The sequence below is a fragment of the Cygnus atratus genome, chromosome 1 (assembly GCF_013377495.2).
Source record: "Cygnus atratus isolate AKBS03 ecotype Queensland, Australia chromosome 1, CAtr_DNAZoo_HiC_assembly, whole genome shotgun sequence".
NCBI classification, from domain to species: Eukaryota; Metazoa; Chordata; class Aves; order Anseriformes; family Anatidae; genus Cygnus; species Cygnus atratus.
The window spans coordinates 12,595,733-12,612,655 of NC_066362.1; the positions used below are offsets into that span (position 1 = coordinate 12,595,733).

Genomic DNA, 16,923 nt, shown 5'->3' on the forward strand with positions numbered 1-16,923 from the left:
TATGGGAAAGAAACTGCAAGAAATGAAAAAGTCTGCATCAGATTAATGCTAACCTTCTTCTGTCAACTATTACTAGTTGCTCAAATAGGTGCTTTAATAATTTTGCTTTCATTGGCTCTTTTTCTTCAAGTAAATTCTGTTTGCAGTTACAGTAATCTACCTCTTTCTCCCTTTGCAGCCAGGTATTTACATGCATTCTGAAAAGATACAGCATTAAGACCATTCAGTTGCAACCCTGTCTGGGCACTTCTTTATTAAACACTATGTTCAGTTATATATTTTGTTGAATCTGATAACTGTAACTTCACAGTCACACAGATTTTGCCTTTAGCAGAATGCTTTCCAATAGCTCAGGGTATTCTGTAAGAGACACTCAACATGCTGCAGGGTAATGTTGGGTCCTAATCTACACAGGGTCGTATTATCTGAGAAAGATCACACCTTCCCATGAGCAACAAATTAACAAGTAAATTTCAACAAATAATTTTATAAACAGCACAACATACATCATTTATCTCAAAAGACAGCAAAGGGATTTGCTAATTTTACAAAATACTTTACCTTTTACTGAAATCACTGTCTTTAGCCTGATTGTAGCAGTCACCGTTTTTGCAAAACACCTTTCTTGTCTGTATGTTTTTATTCCAGATGATGGAACGATGGGAGAATCAAGGCAGCCCTCAAACAAGCCTATCTGCTCCAGCTCTACCACAGAATATTCCCTATCCACCCACTCTTCACAGGAGTTCATTTCCCGATTCAACAGAGGCCTTTGATCCACGGAAACCTGACCCATATGAGCTGTATGAGAAATCAAGAGCTATTTATGAAAGTAGGCGTAAGTGAAAATCCTGTTCATCCTGTTGGCCTTTTAATATTGTAAGCTTTTGCCTATGAATGTGCTGTTGTTAATATAGTTTTCCTTAATTAGCTCTTGTAATTTAAAGAAAGCAACTATAATCCCTGTTAACATAAGCCATTAAAAATTATTCAAAAAATCTACACTTACATATTCTCCTAGATCTTCCTAGATTTTAAAGTTTGACTTTCACAGGTTTGTTTCCTGATATTTCTGCTCTCCTCATTTTGACCCAAATCCTTAGTGAAGAACAGTATATATGCTACTATATTTTGATGTGTTACTTCTCTTCATAGTTAACCAATAAGAGGATGTGAAATTATCAATACAAAATTTTTCCACTTACTTTTACTTTGAAGTGAAGTTTATAAAAGAAATTTCCATATCACTTGTTTTTATAAAGACAATTTTGACAAGTTATGGTGTTGTCCTTGGTAGTTAGAAAGAAACCTGTAATCCTAACAGGCACTATTTGAAGATCTATTCAAAACAGTACTGAGCTAACAAGATGTCCATCTTGATTTTATGTGTTTTTAATCATAGAACCATAGAATGGTTTGGGTTAGAAGGGACCTTAAAGATCATTTAATTACAACCCCCAAGGACTATACCGCATACTTCCACAATAAGAATAAAAGTTTAACTAATCTATTTCTTACTGTAAAGAACATTTTAGCTAAAAACTGTTATTCTAAAATGTCCAGAGCTTTAATACTTGTTAAGATCAAAGCTTCAAAGTAATGTGTTTTTTTTAACTGCGAGTTTTTTTCATAGCTGTTTTTACTTGTACGTATCAGTTTCAACTCATTTTAGAAATTACTTATTCTCTAATCCAAATTATTTTATAAATTACACATAAAATATTGCACTGCAATATAACTAGTCCAGATAAACCAATTTTTATTAATTGAGCCCTGTGACATAGAGATAAACCTAAACTATCCCAATCCATGATATGGGAGGTACAAATTTCTCCAGCATGCAGAGATATTCAGAAGGAAATATGCTATTGTCACAAACACTGGGTTGGTGCAAGGGTTCCTCAGTGCCTTGGCCTTAATTCTTCGGTTACAGTTTTTTTCAACAAAGTAATAAGGCACCCATTATTATTTATAGGTGCCTTCTATGAGTTTTCTGCTTACTTCCTTGACCAACATGAACTCTAGTCTTTGGCTGGCATATGCTTCCGTGTTCAGGCGCACACATTATGCCGGGGTTACACGTTATGCTCTTACTGTGTTCAGGCACACACGTTAGTCTATGATAAATCATAGAATCATGAAATTATGCTAAAACCTGTGTTTAAAAGACCTAATTGCATTTGAGTTCTGTCCAAGAGGCAACTGAAAGTTGTACACAAGCCTTCTTCAGACATATACCTAGCGAAAATCAGAATTAACAGTATGAAGCTCTAATGCCCAAAACAAGAAAGTGAGGGATGTAAAGCAAGACTGCAGTAATCACTCCTCAGATTTCCAAGTATCCTGATTTCACAGTTAATCCTGAAAGCTTTAATCTGTTCTCTTCTGACTCTTACATCCTACAGACATTTCTTCTAAGTCTTGATTCAATATTTCCCAACCAGATCTCTTCTGCATTCATTCATGTCCCTTGGTCATAAATAACTGCTTCCAAATGTCTTTGATGTCACTCATTTTTTTCATACATGCCATCGGCACACATTTTAACAAATTCAATTCATCATGCCTTTGATTGCTTTTTGTTTGTTTGTTTGTTTGTTTTTCCTCCACATAGTACTAGCATTTCCTGAAGTGAGAGAAACAACAGGCAGGAAATCCATTATTGAGTCAAGAAATTGTCATCTAAATTGAGTGCATGGGAGAAAGTTTCAAGATAATGCACACTTAGTTTCCTGCCATATGGCTGTGTCAGGCTGGTTGTCTTTGGTGTAGACATACTCTGTAAGGGTACAGGAAAAGTTCAGCTACTTTCGGGTTTAAGTAGTTCTTATCTCAAAGCAAGTTTGCCTTATATTCTGGCAAGACCTGAAAAGAAAGAGGTTCATCCTCTAAAAATAGTGCAAAGAAGTGAACAATCATGACCTGGAAAACTCTAAAAGAAAGAGGTAGTGTTAGCTTTTTGTTTCTCTCACAGTGAAACTGTTATTAAACAGTTCTTTTTCATACTGCCATAGTTCTGAATTTCTACAGAACCTTTTATCAGAAGATCTCACTGCAGTCGGCACTCACCAGGACCTTATCAAAGCCTCCTGCTTCCCCATCAAGGAAACGAGTATGTTACGCATCACAGCGTAGTTGTGTGAGAAGCACAATTGACATGACTCGAGGCTGAGAGCAAGAACTAGATCCAAGGAGCCTGATTCACAGGCTTTTTTTGCTCTAGCCGCTAGATATGCTCATCCCTACCTAATGATAGCAAGAGAGGGTTTCCAAGTATGAAAGCACCACAAAAGAGGATTATTTTCATTCTACAGAAATGTTTTTCTGCCCTAGGCATGTGAAGGACCTACATGACCTTGTGCAATAGGGAGATTTCAATTTTTAATAGTCACATATGAATTGCAAAAGACTACTGCTACTGCACTGAAAGTGGTTTTGTAGAGGCAGTTCTACCAATACAGGTTTGAGATGAATCAAATGATGCATTAGTACAAAAGTGGAGTACCACTGCATTTTGTAAGTCATAGCTCCTCGGAAAATTGTTTGTCACCCATTACCTGTTCTCTGTCAGCTCTCACCTCTTAGTTGTCACCTGCATCTCCTGTCACCTGCCATCAGCTGCACACAGGAGCTCAAAGTAGCCAAACAGGAGTATAAAGTGTTTCCCAAGATTGATGATGTCACATCCTCCAAAATTGCTGCCTAAAAGAATGGAAATTATTTTCTTCTTTCTTATTCCTTTCTGCAGCTAAATCTCTTCTTATTTGTTTGTATCTCTTCTTTTTTTGTTTGTTTTAATTTATTTTTCTCCCCATTAAAAAGAACCTACGCAGCTTTCTGCTGTAAACATTTTTTTTGCCAGACTCAGAAATTGAGAAGACCTGCTCAAATAACTGGATTATTTTGCGTTTTTCCATCCAATTGCACATGTTAGATGTCTTAAAGGCAAATCCTTTGACTTCTTTCTCCTTATGAGAGAAATACGTCCTTGTAGTGTGACAGCATTGTGACTCTGCTGATAACCATGAAAGTCAGGCACAGAAGATCTAACATGAAACATCAGAGCAGGAATTTCCTGTTAATGAAAATATTATGAGTCCTTACGCACCAGTTGTTACAGTTGTAACTGGAGCTCCACAGAACTCATTCTCCTGAATTTGATATTTTTGGCTTTATACATTCTCCTTATCCTCTCTTACTTATATTTTATTTTGAACAGTATTTGTTGTAAACACACAGTTGAAAACCAACTTTGTTCAGAGGCCTGCATAGGCAGACATCACTCAAACAGGGGACACAGAGCTGTTGAGAATCATAATGCTATAGTATTTCACCTTTTATAAAATGTGTAATAGAATTTTGGTTTTATGGTCCTCTAAAGAAAACAGCAAAATGAAACCTTTCTTTACAGCAGTAAGGTTATGTTTCTCCTTCAATCAGTGTTGTAGTCCAGGACTGGTGCTGTGACACAGAAATGCCAGTAGGAAGAATGAAATAAGCTAGTGATAAGCTCTCATTGAAAGTGAAAGCTGAACAATTACAGATCCACCTTTTACTGGAAGGACAGAGGTTCCTTCTTAAAAATCTCACGTTAATTTCTCTCCTGACCACAGTGAATTCCCCAAGTTCATTTCAAATCCATCATCTATCTGTCTTATGCAGTGTAATTTTTTTCTTCTGCCAGTCAGACAAACTGGAAAAGAACCAAAAAGCAAAGTCCACCAATGGCTGTGAAACGTAAATAGTAAATGTATTAGCATCATGCATTAGTAGCCTTCATGAAATAAAGGTTGTTTTCTCACGCAGAATAAGGGTACCAGACAGGCATTTTAATACATATTCACAGGCTGCCTTTGCTCTAAAATATCACTGCAGGTATTCAGAACATATACAATAGAAAGTATCAGCAACAAGCAAGATTTGTTAAACATTATTCTGATCAATAATGTGTAACTTTGAAAATGCCATTTTTGCAGGAAAACACTAAGGCCATCAGGGCTTCCTAAATGTGATATTCACAGGACATTAAAGAAAAAAAAAAAAAAAAACAATCAGATGTATAGAACTGAATGTGTTATCACAGGATGGGTCTTTGGCATAGCCTACAGCAAACCAGAATTTTCTAGTCATTGTTTGTTGGCTGAAGGCCTACATAACTAAACTCAAAAATTTAGGGAGCCTCTAATTTTTCTCCATTTTGGCTTACCTTCAGTCTAAGAAGGTTCACATTTTTTTAAGGTGTATGAAAATATATATATGTGTGTGTGTGCATATATAATTGCAAACTAGTAAGTGTAATACTTGGTACTATGGTAGTGTTAAATACATAGCAATCTGAAATATTATAGAAATATGAAGTAGGTTTTTTTCTATGGGTAAAGGGTTTGGGACAGAGTCCAGAAAACAAGATTCTAGTTTCAAATCTTCCTTATGCTCAGTTTTGCGTATATTTCAAACTTTCTGTTCACCAGTTCCTGTCTCTTATATCAGTGAGACATGCCTGCCTTCACTTAGTAAATAAGAGGGTATTAGGAAACTACTAATTATTATGTTTTATCATCAAACTAGTCCTTGACCTAGAGTATGAGCAAGGCAATTTCTCCAAGTAATTTCTAAACAGTACAGGTTGTTGTTTTCCCTGCATCTTTTTCTACCTCAAGCGACAGCATAGAGAAAAAGGCTAAGAACTTATACGCAATGACAAAATGGATTTTCTGCTTATAAGAACTGACAGTGAAACCTAAAACATTTTCAAATGGAATTATAAGAATATCATCATCGCAGTACTGTGGATGTAAAGTGATTTTGATTGTTGGATTGTAAAGTAGGTCCCAAATGACCTATGCTAATATGAAATGTCAGTTTTACAACCAATTGTAGTATTAAAGATGCAGTATTCCTTTCTCTCAAGCAATTTACATTTTACTAAGAGGTATACAAGTAGATTTTCATCTGCAAAGTGACAGGGTGTACTTAAGAAGTCAAAGTAATAATCTAAGTAAGAAAACTGACTTGTAAGCATTGGAGAATTGGTCACAGGTTATCATCTCCTGCTGAGCATGGCATGAGAATAATGGGAAGAGCATTGCCTGTGGACACTTTCAAACAGCTCTTTGCCATGTTTGGTTAGGACATTGTTACATGATCATATTCATCCTGTTAATTTGTAAAATTCTCTCATGGGTAGGACTGAGATGCTGAAACATCATTTTCATTTCAGTTCAGACAGGATTGTGTCCCAGCTCTTGTTTATTGTTTATTTACTTTCATAAATATTTTGCAGATTTCATTTTCAAAACTATGACTTCTTAAAATGTATTTACAGAGTGTAATTTATTTTAAACTAAGCATAAAGCCAGATCTGCAGGTTTTTTACTATCCTATCTTCTGATAGCAAACCTACCTTTGGCTTTTGATTTACCTGATATGGAAATTTTGGTGTATAGTAAGAGCCTTTGAGCTCCCATAGTAGTCCCCATAGTTCAAATTTATTTCTGTTATATGTCAGTCTATGATGCCCAAGCCAGAATCATACACCTTCAGCAGACTGAGGTAAAGTTCTTCCTGGGAGGAGGAGTACAAAGATGATGAACATAGCAAATGTGGTTTCATATTCTGATATAGCTCCACTATCAAGCTTGAGGAGGAAATGATCCAACAGAAGAGACAGGCAGTCTGTGCCCATGCATTGGCTCTGTTCATAGGTGAGAGGAGCATGACAGGTGACAGTCAAATCAACAGGAAAGCCTTCTGCCTTCTTTCTCCCAGCTGTTAAAGATCAGAGCTTCACATTCCTCAGCTCTTGAAGATATCATGAAATCCAGTTTAGATTTAGGTCTACACAGTTGCATTCACAATGCAGTAATCACCAAACTATTTAGTCCCTATTCATCAGAATTTTCCCATTCACCTTTTCTTCCCAAACTTTTTTCTCCAGCAAACACAGTAACAGGAGTCAGCTAGGTTATTTAAAGAAGCATAGTGTAGGTATTTTTCCTTTCTTTTCAAACACTAGGATGTCACCTACACCCCCATGGATTTTTCAGGGTGCTCTCCCCATAAGGAACAATTCCTCTTCTATTTCATATTTCACTTGTTTAATACAGTTACTATCAAAAGATGTTTTTTTTTATTATTATTTGTTTTATATTTTTGACACATTGAACTGATTACTGGTTAGAAAGACGAGAAGAGACTCTTCCCTAAACTGTACTCTCAAATGTTCTTATTTAGATGCCTATCTTTACTGAAACAGACTTGTTTAAACTCTGCCCTTATTTTCATAGTTTGCAACTTCAGGAGTCTTTCAGCTGTGTCTACTAAACAAAAGAGCCATTCCCCAGTTCTTGTTCTTTCATTTTGATAATGATCAGAATACAGGTAATGATCTGACTGACATGCGTGATCAGATTACAGCCAGCAAACGCTAACACACATCATATGTTGCATCTGACTGCATTCTTTAAAAATAAATACTTTAAAAAAATAAGTCTTTTAACTGGTTGCCAGACGGTAGGCTGGTAAATGTGAGTTTCCTCTGAGATCAGATAGAAATATGGATATCTACACATTTTATGTGTGTGAAAATATTTGCAAAGAAGCGGTGTATAATCTGTGTTCCCCCAAAGAAATGCAAGAATTCATGATATAACTGTATTCACGACTTGGAGTTAGTTGTAAGGAAAGCTCATATTATGGTTGCTTTGTTCCTTGCTTCTGAGTGTCTAGAAATTCCTAGAAATTTCTCTTTATATCACAATGTTTAGAAATAAGATCCAAGAAGCCCTGAAATGACTTCTGACAGAGGGAACCCTGAGTGTAATACCATGTTGGTTTTTTTCCAGTATAACAGCTGGTCCAATAAAAGACACTACAAATCTTCCTTCCTAACCAAGACCTTATCAAATTAGCAACCTTGTTTTCTCATCCTGCAAACAGATGGATAACAGGAATATGGGATATTTGGTTCAGGAGAGGTAACCAACAATAAAGAGGATGGAAACAGCTATTAAGCACTTTACGTAAAGAAAGGAAACTAGAATTGAACAAACCAATAAGCCAACCTCTCATCCTATTTATTGTGAATTCTCTCCTTATTTAGCAGTTATAGAGAGGGTATCTCACGGGTGATTGGCATATTAGCCACTGTTTGAGCTCAGATAAGATCTTTATTTTATTTTATCCAATTTATTGAGAGAACTGGATTTGCTCCCCACCACCACCACCACCAAAAAAAAAAAAAAATTCTGCTTGTCTACACAGTCAAGAAGTAATGGGATAAAACTGCAGGAAGGTAGATTTGATAAAGATTAGAAGAAGATCTCTAGATGTAAGGATATTTTATAAATACTGACTGAGATTTCCTAGAGAGCCACAGTAAACAGAAATTTTCAAGAATAGGTTAAAGCATGTGGATCCAACAGGGAGCAGATGGACTGGATCTGGTCTTTGACCAGATAGAGCAGGAGATAACTGTATGAGCAGCAAATAGCTTCACAATCCAGAGCTTTCTCTTGCACTGCCATCTAACCCAACATGGGAAATATCACCAGTGAAATAGCATTTGGAGGAATTGCTGCTGGTGCTGGTGCTGCTGCTGCTGAAACAGTTGTTCCCAAATGAACCATCTCCACTTTTGCCCTTCCAAATGCAACCTCTTCCATGCAACAGCAGGAAGGTCTCTGCAGCCCACACTTATTCATCTGCCATTGTGAAAGACGGAAGAAAGGAAAAGACCTACCTGTATTGGGAAAGATGCCATCTGTGTGTAGGATGCTACCAGAGGTTTCTGCTAGCCACAGGAGCAACTGAAGTTACCAAAACTGGATCACCTAGAGATAGGCAGACTCCTTGCAGCAATGTTTTGATTTCTGTTTCAGCCTGCACAGATGCTGTGTAAATGGATGATTATCTAGAGTTTTGTGATTTTTTTATTCTATTGAGATAACATCTATGAGAACCACAAAAAAAACAAAAGAGAGGAAAAAAATCAGGCAGTACAGACGCCTTGATAGTGATTTCTTGAGACTTATTATCAAAAAATAATTCATTCTTCTCTTTACTGCTTTACTTTTAGAGAAGTCAAAGATATAGGATACAGAGAGGGAGGACACTTGGGATGCTCTTTTCATACTAGTGAATCCTCTACCCTCTTCCTCTGTCTGCACTTTGAAGGTCTGTTCATGGCAGAAGTAGTAGTGGGCAGTCTGATCTCTTCAGCCTGGCCTCTCCAAATATGCCTTCTGCTGCCACATTTCCAGAGAGGTGGATACAGGCAGATAAATGCAGTCAAACTTTAGAAAATGCCAAAATGAATTTAATAGTAGGGAAATGGAAAGTTTCAAATTGCCATACATAAAGGTTAGCTTCCTATAAAAAGTATTTCAGAGCTTTTTATAAAAACAATCTTGCTAGAGTCTGTCAGTGTTTAGTAAAATTACCAGTTCAGTTTGTTCTAGGCAGATACAAGGTGCCAGAACATGCACAGATGATGTGCATTCTGCCTAGCTGAGGACTAGACACAGTGGTCCTTCATCTTCCCTTGGAAGCCACTGCTCTGCAGAGTCTTTGAGCCTGGAGCTATGAGAGCTTTGGAAAGAGCTACCTATATCCCTGCATTTGCCATAGGCAGATGTTGTTACTAAAACTCTTTCTTATATGTTAAATGTTATTCAAATATCATCCCTCTTTAAAGTTTTTTACTGGTTGCTAACAGTTTGCCTATCTCACAAGCCCAGTCAGTTAGATGATACTCTATTTTTCAAAGTGCCAGTGAAATAATTACAAATATCCTGCACTGCACACAGACACAGACTGCTGGTGGCAAATTCCTCCCAAATGGAACATAGTTTTGGTCTATTTACAAAAAAATTAAGGTCTATGTTTAGGTTTATCTTTCTGTCAATCATATGTTTAAGAACTTTTAGGCTTGATTCAACATCTTCAGCATAGCAAAATACCAAGTTTCAGAGGTGTGAATTTCTAAACTACAAAAAAAACAAATGCTAGATGTTGAATGGTAGATTATGAGTAAAGCTTATAAATAAAGCCATGAGACTTTATATGAGGATCTCCAGAGGCAGAGCAAAGACACCCATATGGGAGTGTATATTCCCAGTACAAGCTCTGAAAGAAATTAGATCACTGACGGTCACTTTTGTTTGGCCACAACAAAGATTTACCAAACTGTACTGCTAACATAAAAAAAAAAAATCTTAACATAGCAAGTTGTTCCCTGATTTGTCACTGAGCACAGTTGTGCTTCTTTTACTTTACTCACTTTGCTGCTTGAGGCCAAATCTAAGGGATATTAGGGTGACTGGAAGCAGAACTGGAAAAAGAATTAACCAATCTCACAGCAGCTCAAAGGAATAATTCTAGCTGGATGACCACCAGAAAGGGCTTGGGTCCTTTCAAACATAAAAGCTTATCGAGACTATCAAGATGAAATTGCTTTCTGTACATTAAAATCATTCTGCCTCTTTTAAGAATTCCATTAAAATCCTGAAAAGCTGCGGGTAAAAAGAACCATTTCTCCAAGTTTGCAATGGAGCAGCATCAGTTTCAAAGGTGCTGGTTTTTGGGAGTTGTGCTGATTGAATAATTTACATTTAGATAACACCTCTCATCTCAAAGGATCCCAAATCACGTTAAAAAGTCTAAAGCATGTAAAGGAACTCCTATAACCACCAAAGTAAAGGCATGCAGCCACCTAGAAACTAGAACGCTATAGCCCATATGACACAACTTCCAACACAACAGGTGAACATGGATACAATCAAAACACCATATTCAAAGGGCTTTTCCCATCCACTCAAGTCCCTAGACCGTATTTTAGGTAAGCTGGATATCAGTCTTGTGAATTTGAGCAGGTCATGGCATGGTAGATACTCTAACCCAAAAAAAAAAAAAAAAAAAAAAAAAAGGTTATAAGACATTCAGTAGCCTCCATCTTTATTTTGGGGGAAATGTCTTTATCCTAGAGCATTTATTCAGTATTGACTCAAGTGAACTATGAATTACTCAGCTGCTATCACTGCTACCTTTATGAAGCAGTCCACCAGAAGGCTAGGCAGGTATCTTTAGTCCAAAATCTTCCAAGGTGATAAAGAGCTGTTCATAAATGAAATAGTGTCTTCTCATTTCCCTCTCTACAACCAAATAAGGCTCAGCTAAAAGCGCTGCCCTCCAGTGCATGCTCTGGTCTCTTTCTGCCTGCAATGATGTACTTATTCCTATCTTCTGTCTCAGGAAGATAAAATTCACTCATCTGTTGAATCCTTGTCCTACAGATGCTGATGTTACAGACCTTACCTTATTCATACCATCAAATATGACTGGCAATTATATTTTGGTTTAGATTCACGTGAACACACTAGTGCTTTATTTACCTATTTATTGTCAGTAGGCCAATGCCTACTTCTTGTTTGGGATGTTTTGCAACTCACTCTGGATGCTGTAGGGATCATAAAACAAGCTCTTAGTTACAGCATTTAAAAATCAGCAAAAGAAGTGTAACAGAATTCAGCTATAGATTTGTTCCTGACACCTCTAATACCAGCAAAGTATCTGTATATGTTTGCAGCTGAATTGAATAAAAGCAGTGGTCAAGTCAACTAAACATAGTCATTAAACTTTTCCTTTTATTGCTGTGCTCGAATAAGCACAAATATTGTCACTATTTTCCATAATTTTGAATGCATTAATAATTTTGTCTTCATCATAAGCAATGTTCTGTTAAAGGAACATTACCATCTTTCTATCCCTTTCACTCTGCATAGAAATGGATAGGGAGGTCTACATCTAGCAGGAATATGGGCATATACTGCCTAGAAAGTCAGGAAGGGGGGGAAGAGAAAAAAATATGTGCAACAGAAAGTGGAAACTGCCCTTTGGTAATTCAAAAAACAGCAGAGAAAGTGATGCTGCATCTTTAAATAAATTGAGAAATTTATTTCAACTTTGATTCCCCATTTTCCTATTCAGAACAAGTGCTGCCCAGGACTGGTTTTCGAGTGGATTCCTCTGGCAAGTATTCTTCAGCCTTCATTGTCCTGTAAACTAATTGTCCTTCATTTTATGTTTTAGTAATTATTCTTTCTTTAATCACTTCTCTAGAATATGGGCAGTCATGGCTGCCAAGTCACCATTTTATTTTTGTATGAGCTTTGCAGGGTTATAGAAGGCTCACTCTAAATCTTTTTTTTTTTCTTTTTTTTTTCTCTTTTTTTTTTTTACACAATAGGTTTATATTTTGAACAAGGAAAAGTATTCTTCTTTTTCTTCAGACAGTCTTTGTGTATGTTTTACAATGTATTACATCTGCTTTCATATGTTAGTGTACACTTTTTAACATAAGAATATTTCTCCATAGCTCATGCCCAAAACTTAGCTTAAGTATTATTTTGCACCAAAAAAATAAATAAATAAATTAGATTCATCTTCATTTGCAAAAGAACAAAACTGCATTATGCAGACCCAACCATTCCTTGTTCCCATACATATCTTGCTCTGAAATAAAAACTAAAAGAAAGTGCTTTCAAAAATAAAAGCTTTTAGTGGTGTGTGAATCAACATCTGTCCTGTAAAGTGGCAATGGATCTGTTTAAAAAAATACCGATCTGATCTTAAGTGAACAGTTAAAACAAGGCATCCCATACAAAGGCTGTTTTGACGATCCCATTAAAATCTTTTCTAGTCTTACACAGCTTGAACAAGGCTCCTAAATTAAATATGATTTTGTGCTGGTTTTGCATACCACTTCAGAGTTTATACGTTGAGTAGGTTAGAATACCTTTTTATTTTTCACTTGAATTATTTTTATAGTGGAGTCTTTATTTACTAGCTTTTCCTCTCTATAAATATGAAGATGAAATATATGGCTTTTAAAATGAAAGTTGAGTACACCCAGAAATACTGCAAAATTATTACAATAAAGCTCTTCATGTTTCTTTTAATTGCAATATGAATGAGATTTAATAAAAAAATAAATTAATTTAAAAAAAAAAAGTCATTCTCAACACTAAAAGCATCACTCAAAATACCAGCTTTATCACTATAAAAATCACCTGGAACTTGTGTGACTTGACTCGTACAGAAAATGAATTAATCATCTTCAAGAATATATTTTCTCTACATAACTTTAAGAAACACTTGCATGTACATTTATCAATGTGTAACTCACCTTGGAATTCAGATGAATACAGTATAGAAATGTAGCTGAGGGTTGATAATCACATCTGCACCTTTGAGAACTCACTATTGTTCAGTAGCAATCTATTCTGGTGGCTTTACATTTTAAGCAAATTCCCTGTCTTCCAGGAACCAAAAAGCAGAATTTCCCAATGCTCTTTACCATCCTCACTGTGCAGCAATGATCATATCACAGCTTGCCCAATGTCACTCTGGAATTCATGGGAGCCAGCTGGTTTTATAACCTAGCAAAGTGATTTGGTTTTGTCTTTTGTAGACTAAATGACTCTAAGAAAATTTTCTTTTACACACAGACACACAAAATAAACAAAATGCTATAACTATAAAAAAGCAATGAAGTTACTAACAAGGAAACAAAAAGTTCTTTTTCCAATATACACATGCAGAAAAGTAAGGGATGACAGGGAACATTGTCATTCTTGCACAAGATACCTGTATTATGAAATCAGAAATATTGACTTTAAGCTGAAACTCTGTTTTCAGTGAAACTGGTAGGAGATGGGACATTCAGGTGAATCACATTGGCTAGAAGGAAAGCTGTGTAAAAGACTATACTAATTCAGCCTTGGCTTGACTCCTGTGCCTGCAGACCTGCTCATTGCTTCTTACTTGGCAGGATCCACAGGTTCCAATCTAGCTTACCAAGGGGAAAAAAAAAGACCTATTTTCCATAATGAATTCATATTAACCAACAGTTTGCTGTATATTGCAAGGCACAGGAGTGTCATTTTACTGTAAGTATAGGTAATTTCCTTTGTGAGTATGATCAATTGAAAATCTGCTCCAGCAAGAACAGACAAAATTTAGTTTATCTAACAATCCTTTGCGACAAGAAAAAGAACCAGAATCATAGAGAAGTAAGCACTGAAGAAATATCAGAGGAAATGCAATCACTTACCTGGGTAAGAGTACTTGATCAATGTACACTTAGAAATATTGAAACTGCTGGCACATTATAGTAGGGATTTTTAGTAAATCTACCAAGCATGGGCTCCTGTAATAAAAATGTGTAGTAGCAAATGACTTACCTAGCTTTAGAAAAAAGGAAAAAAGGGGATTTCATCATCAAGTCTTTAGAGTATATTTTCAATTAAACAATACCTAGCTACCAGTATGGAGATAAATTGAGACCTAATGAAAAGGATTCGGCGAAAGGCTGGTTGTGTCAGAATAAGCTGGTAAATGATTTTTTGCCCAAACAAGTGATGCATGTTTAATAAATCTAGAATTCAACAAATGTTTATTTTCCTAGATATCAGTTATAATTGATGTACTCCATGTTAGCCTGGAGAAGACATTACTTAAGACGTAGAATATAAAAAGGAATGGCTAGAAAGTGGATAAGTAATTATACTAGAAGAATAGTTTCTGGATTGAAGGGATAATATTAGTGATGAGCCTTGAAATAAGTCTTCTGTGTTTCATTAATGACCTAAGCACAAAAACTAAGGGTGGGAATAAGGTCCCTGTTCAGCCAGATAACCTCAGATATCTGTGATGTATCTGTCTCCAGACCAGTGGAGAGCTGGTCTGTGCAGCCAAGGGAGTCATGTCATCACACCAAGCATGAGAGTTCAAACAACCAGCAATAGCAGTAGAGGAAATGTTCTCGAGTACATTAGTCAGTTTATGAAGATAATAATATATTACAGTGAAAAAGCAAGTAAAATCCATCAGTAAAAACTCTGGATGAGGCAGGTGACCTAGCAACAAAGGCCACAAACTGGCACAGATGTGCATTGTCTTCTTTGCTTATGTCCTCCCTGGTAAGGTCTGTGTGTTGTTTGCTTCAGAAGTTTGCATAACAGGGAGTCTAGCTGGACTAGATGGCCCAGGGATCCTTTCTAGTCCCATGTTTCGATTGCATGGTGGTACAGAAAACATCATTTTTAAAGGCAGCTATCAGTGGACTGGGAGCTGTTGGCAGAGAATGTGTTCTATAGACTTTCCACCATTTGGGGAGCAAAGGCTCTTCTGAGCAAGGATGATGGCCATAGTCAGTCACAAACTGTTAGAGCTCATAGAAAAGAAAAGTATGCCCACATTACTTTTTAGGGTCAACCTAGCTTACTTAGTCCATTCTAAACAGGTAGAAAAACAGCGTCATTTAAAAAACTTTATACCTCTTATTTTGGAATCTGGTGCTAGCATTGGTTTGGATCAGCTTTGTAAATGTATGTGTTTGAGCGGATTCTTCATCTCAGCGTGGCAAAGTGTGTATTCTTCATAATCAGACATTCTTACACTTTCTTAATGTATTCCAAACTCTGCACATCCACTCAGGTGTGTGTGGGAAAAAAAAAAAAAAAAAAGTAGTGCTTGATTGCTTGATTTGTGTCAAACCGCTGGTGTTGCCTTTGACTGGTGCCTTTGACTGGTGCCTTTGACTGTCAGACTTGGCTATAAAAGTTGATCCTACTGTGTCTATCTGCAAGGTCCTCTCCCTAGTACTAAACCCCAACCTTGTAACACTTAGGCACAGCAAATCAAGTAAGGGCAGAGTGTTGCTTTAATCTTAAAATTCCTTTGCCTCTCATGACTTTTAAACAAAATTTGCATTAGTTTAACACACTGTACTTGCACAAACTTCATGTGTTCTTTTATTCAATGTTGAGAAACATCAAATAAATCGGGAAAAAAAAAATCAGAATAATAAGCTTTTAGAATCTTTTTGGGATTCTCTTCTAAGTATATGAAAAGCAAGTTTGTAGGGAAAGGTAATACTTTCGTTTTACCAACCAAAACATTTGGGACAGATTGTCTCACTCATACCAATATGTTGCTGCAACAATGCACCATGCTGCTGTCTAGAGAGGATTTTTATGGCATGATCATAGTATAGAGCCACTGCATGTAGTTCTGCATCTCTGCTTTTGCATGACTTGATGAGACTAAAACAGTTCTAATTCCAGACTGGATCTGGGATCTGCCCAACTCAGCAGTTTGGTAGGTGTCCGCTGATGCTGTCGGGGGATCTATAAATGAGAGTGGCCGAAGCATGGTATTTCAGCCATCTGTAGTCTCTCCCCTCCTGAGGAAACAAGACATGACTGGAGACATTAGAAACAGTTTGCTGAAATACACCTACCCATCCCTTTCTGTCTTTTGGGGTTGGCAACAAAGTCTAAATGTGCACCTAAGTGTGCAACAACTTATAGACTGGAGTGCAATTTGTACAAAAGACCACTCTTGTTCATAACTGTCCTACTTTAGCTGATGAGCCCAAAGTATTTCAGACAAAGCAATACTCAAAACAATTTCCCACTACTTTAACTGCTTACTATTCCACTTTATACTATTCAAAATTTTATTTAAAATTTCTCTTTTGCTCTTCGAGTGCATCAAAACCCAAAACAAGAAGCTCTTTCAAATGAAGATAAAGGTTCTTTTCTAAGAAACTGAGTTTTAAAAAATGCTACTTTCCTGAACTCAGATATTCCAGGACAGAATATATGTTTACAGGCACATTATGCAGGCGTATGGAAGCACAATTTTAATGATTCATAAAGCTGCTGAGACCTTAATTGAGTAGCATTAAGGAGTTCAAGTTAATGATGTTAGTTTTCAGTTTAAACCTTAAGACTCAGAGGCTTATAATGACAGCTTTTGTGAAAACTCTTTATTGACGGTATTACCTGAAAGTGGAATACTTAAAAGCTACATTACATAAAAACGACATACTGTTTTATACGTGTGTGGAAGTAAAATGGC

At 36.5% G+C, this 16,923-nt stretch overlaps 1 protein-coding gene across 3 annotated transcripts in view; it reads left to right on the forward strand.

Moving 5' to 3' along the window:
- Positions 1-16,923, forward strand: part of MAGI2 (membrane associated guanylate kinase, WW and PDZ domain containing 2) — a 776,112-nt gene that overhangs the window by 687,122 nt on the left and 72,067 nt on the right. For all 3 annotated transcript variants that reach the window (XM_035549439.2, XM_050708167.1, XM_050708168.1), the window contains one exon: positions 649-838. In XM_035549439.2, the coding sequence (XP_035405332.1) occupies positions 649-838 (190 nt within the window). The remainder of the gene's footprint in view (positions 1-648; positions 839-16,923) is intronic.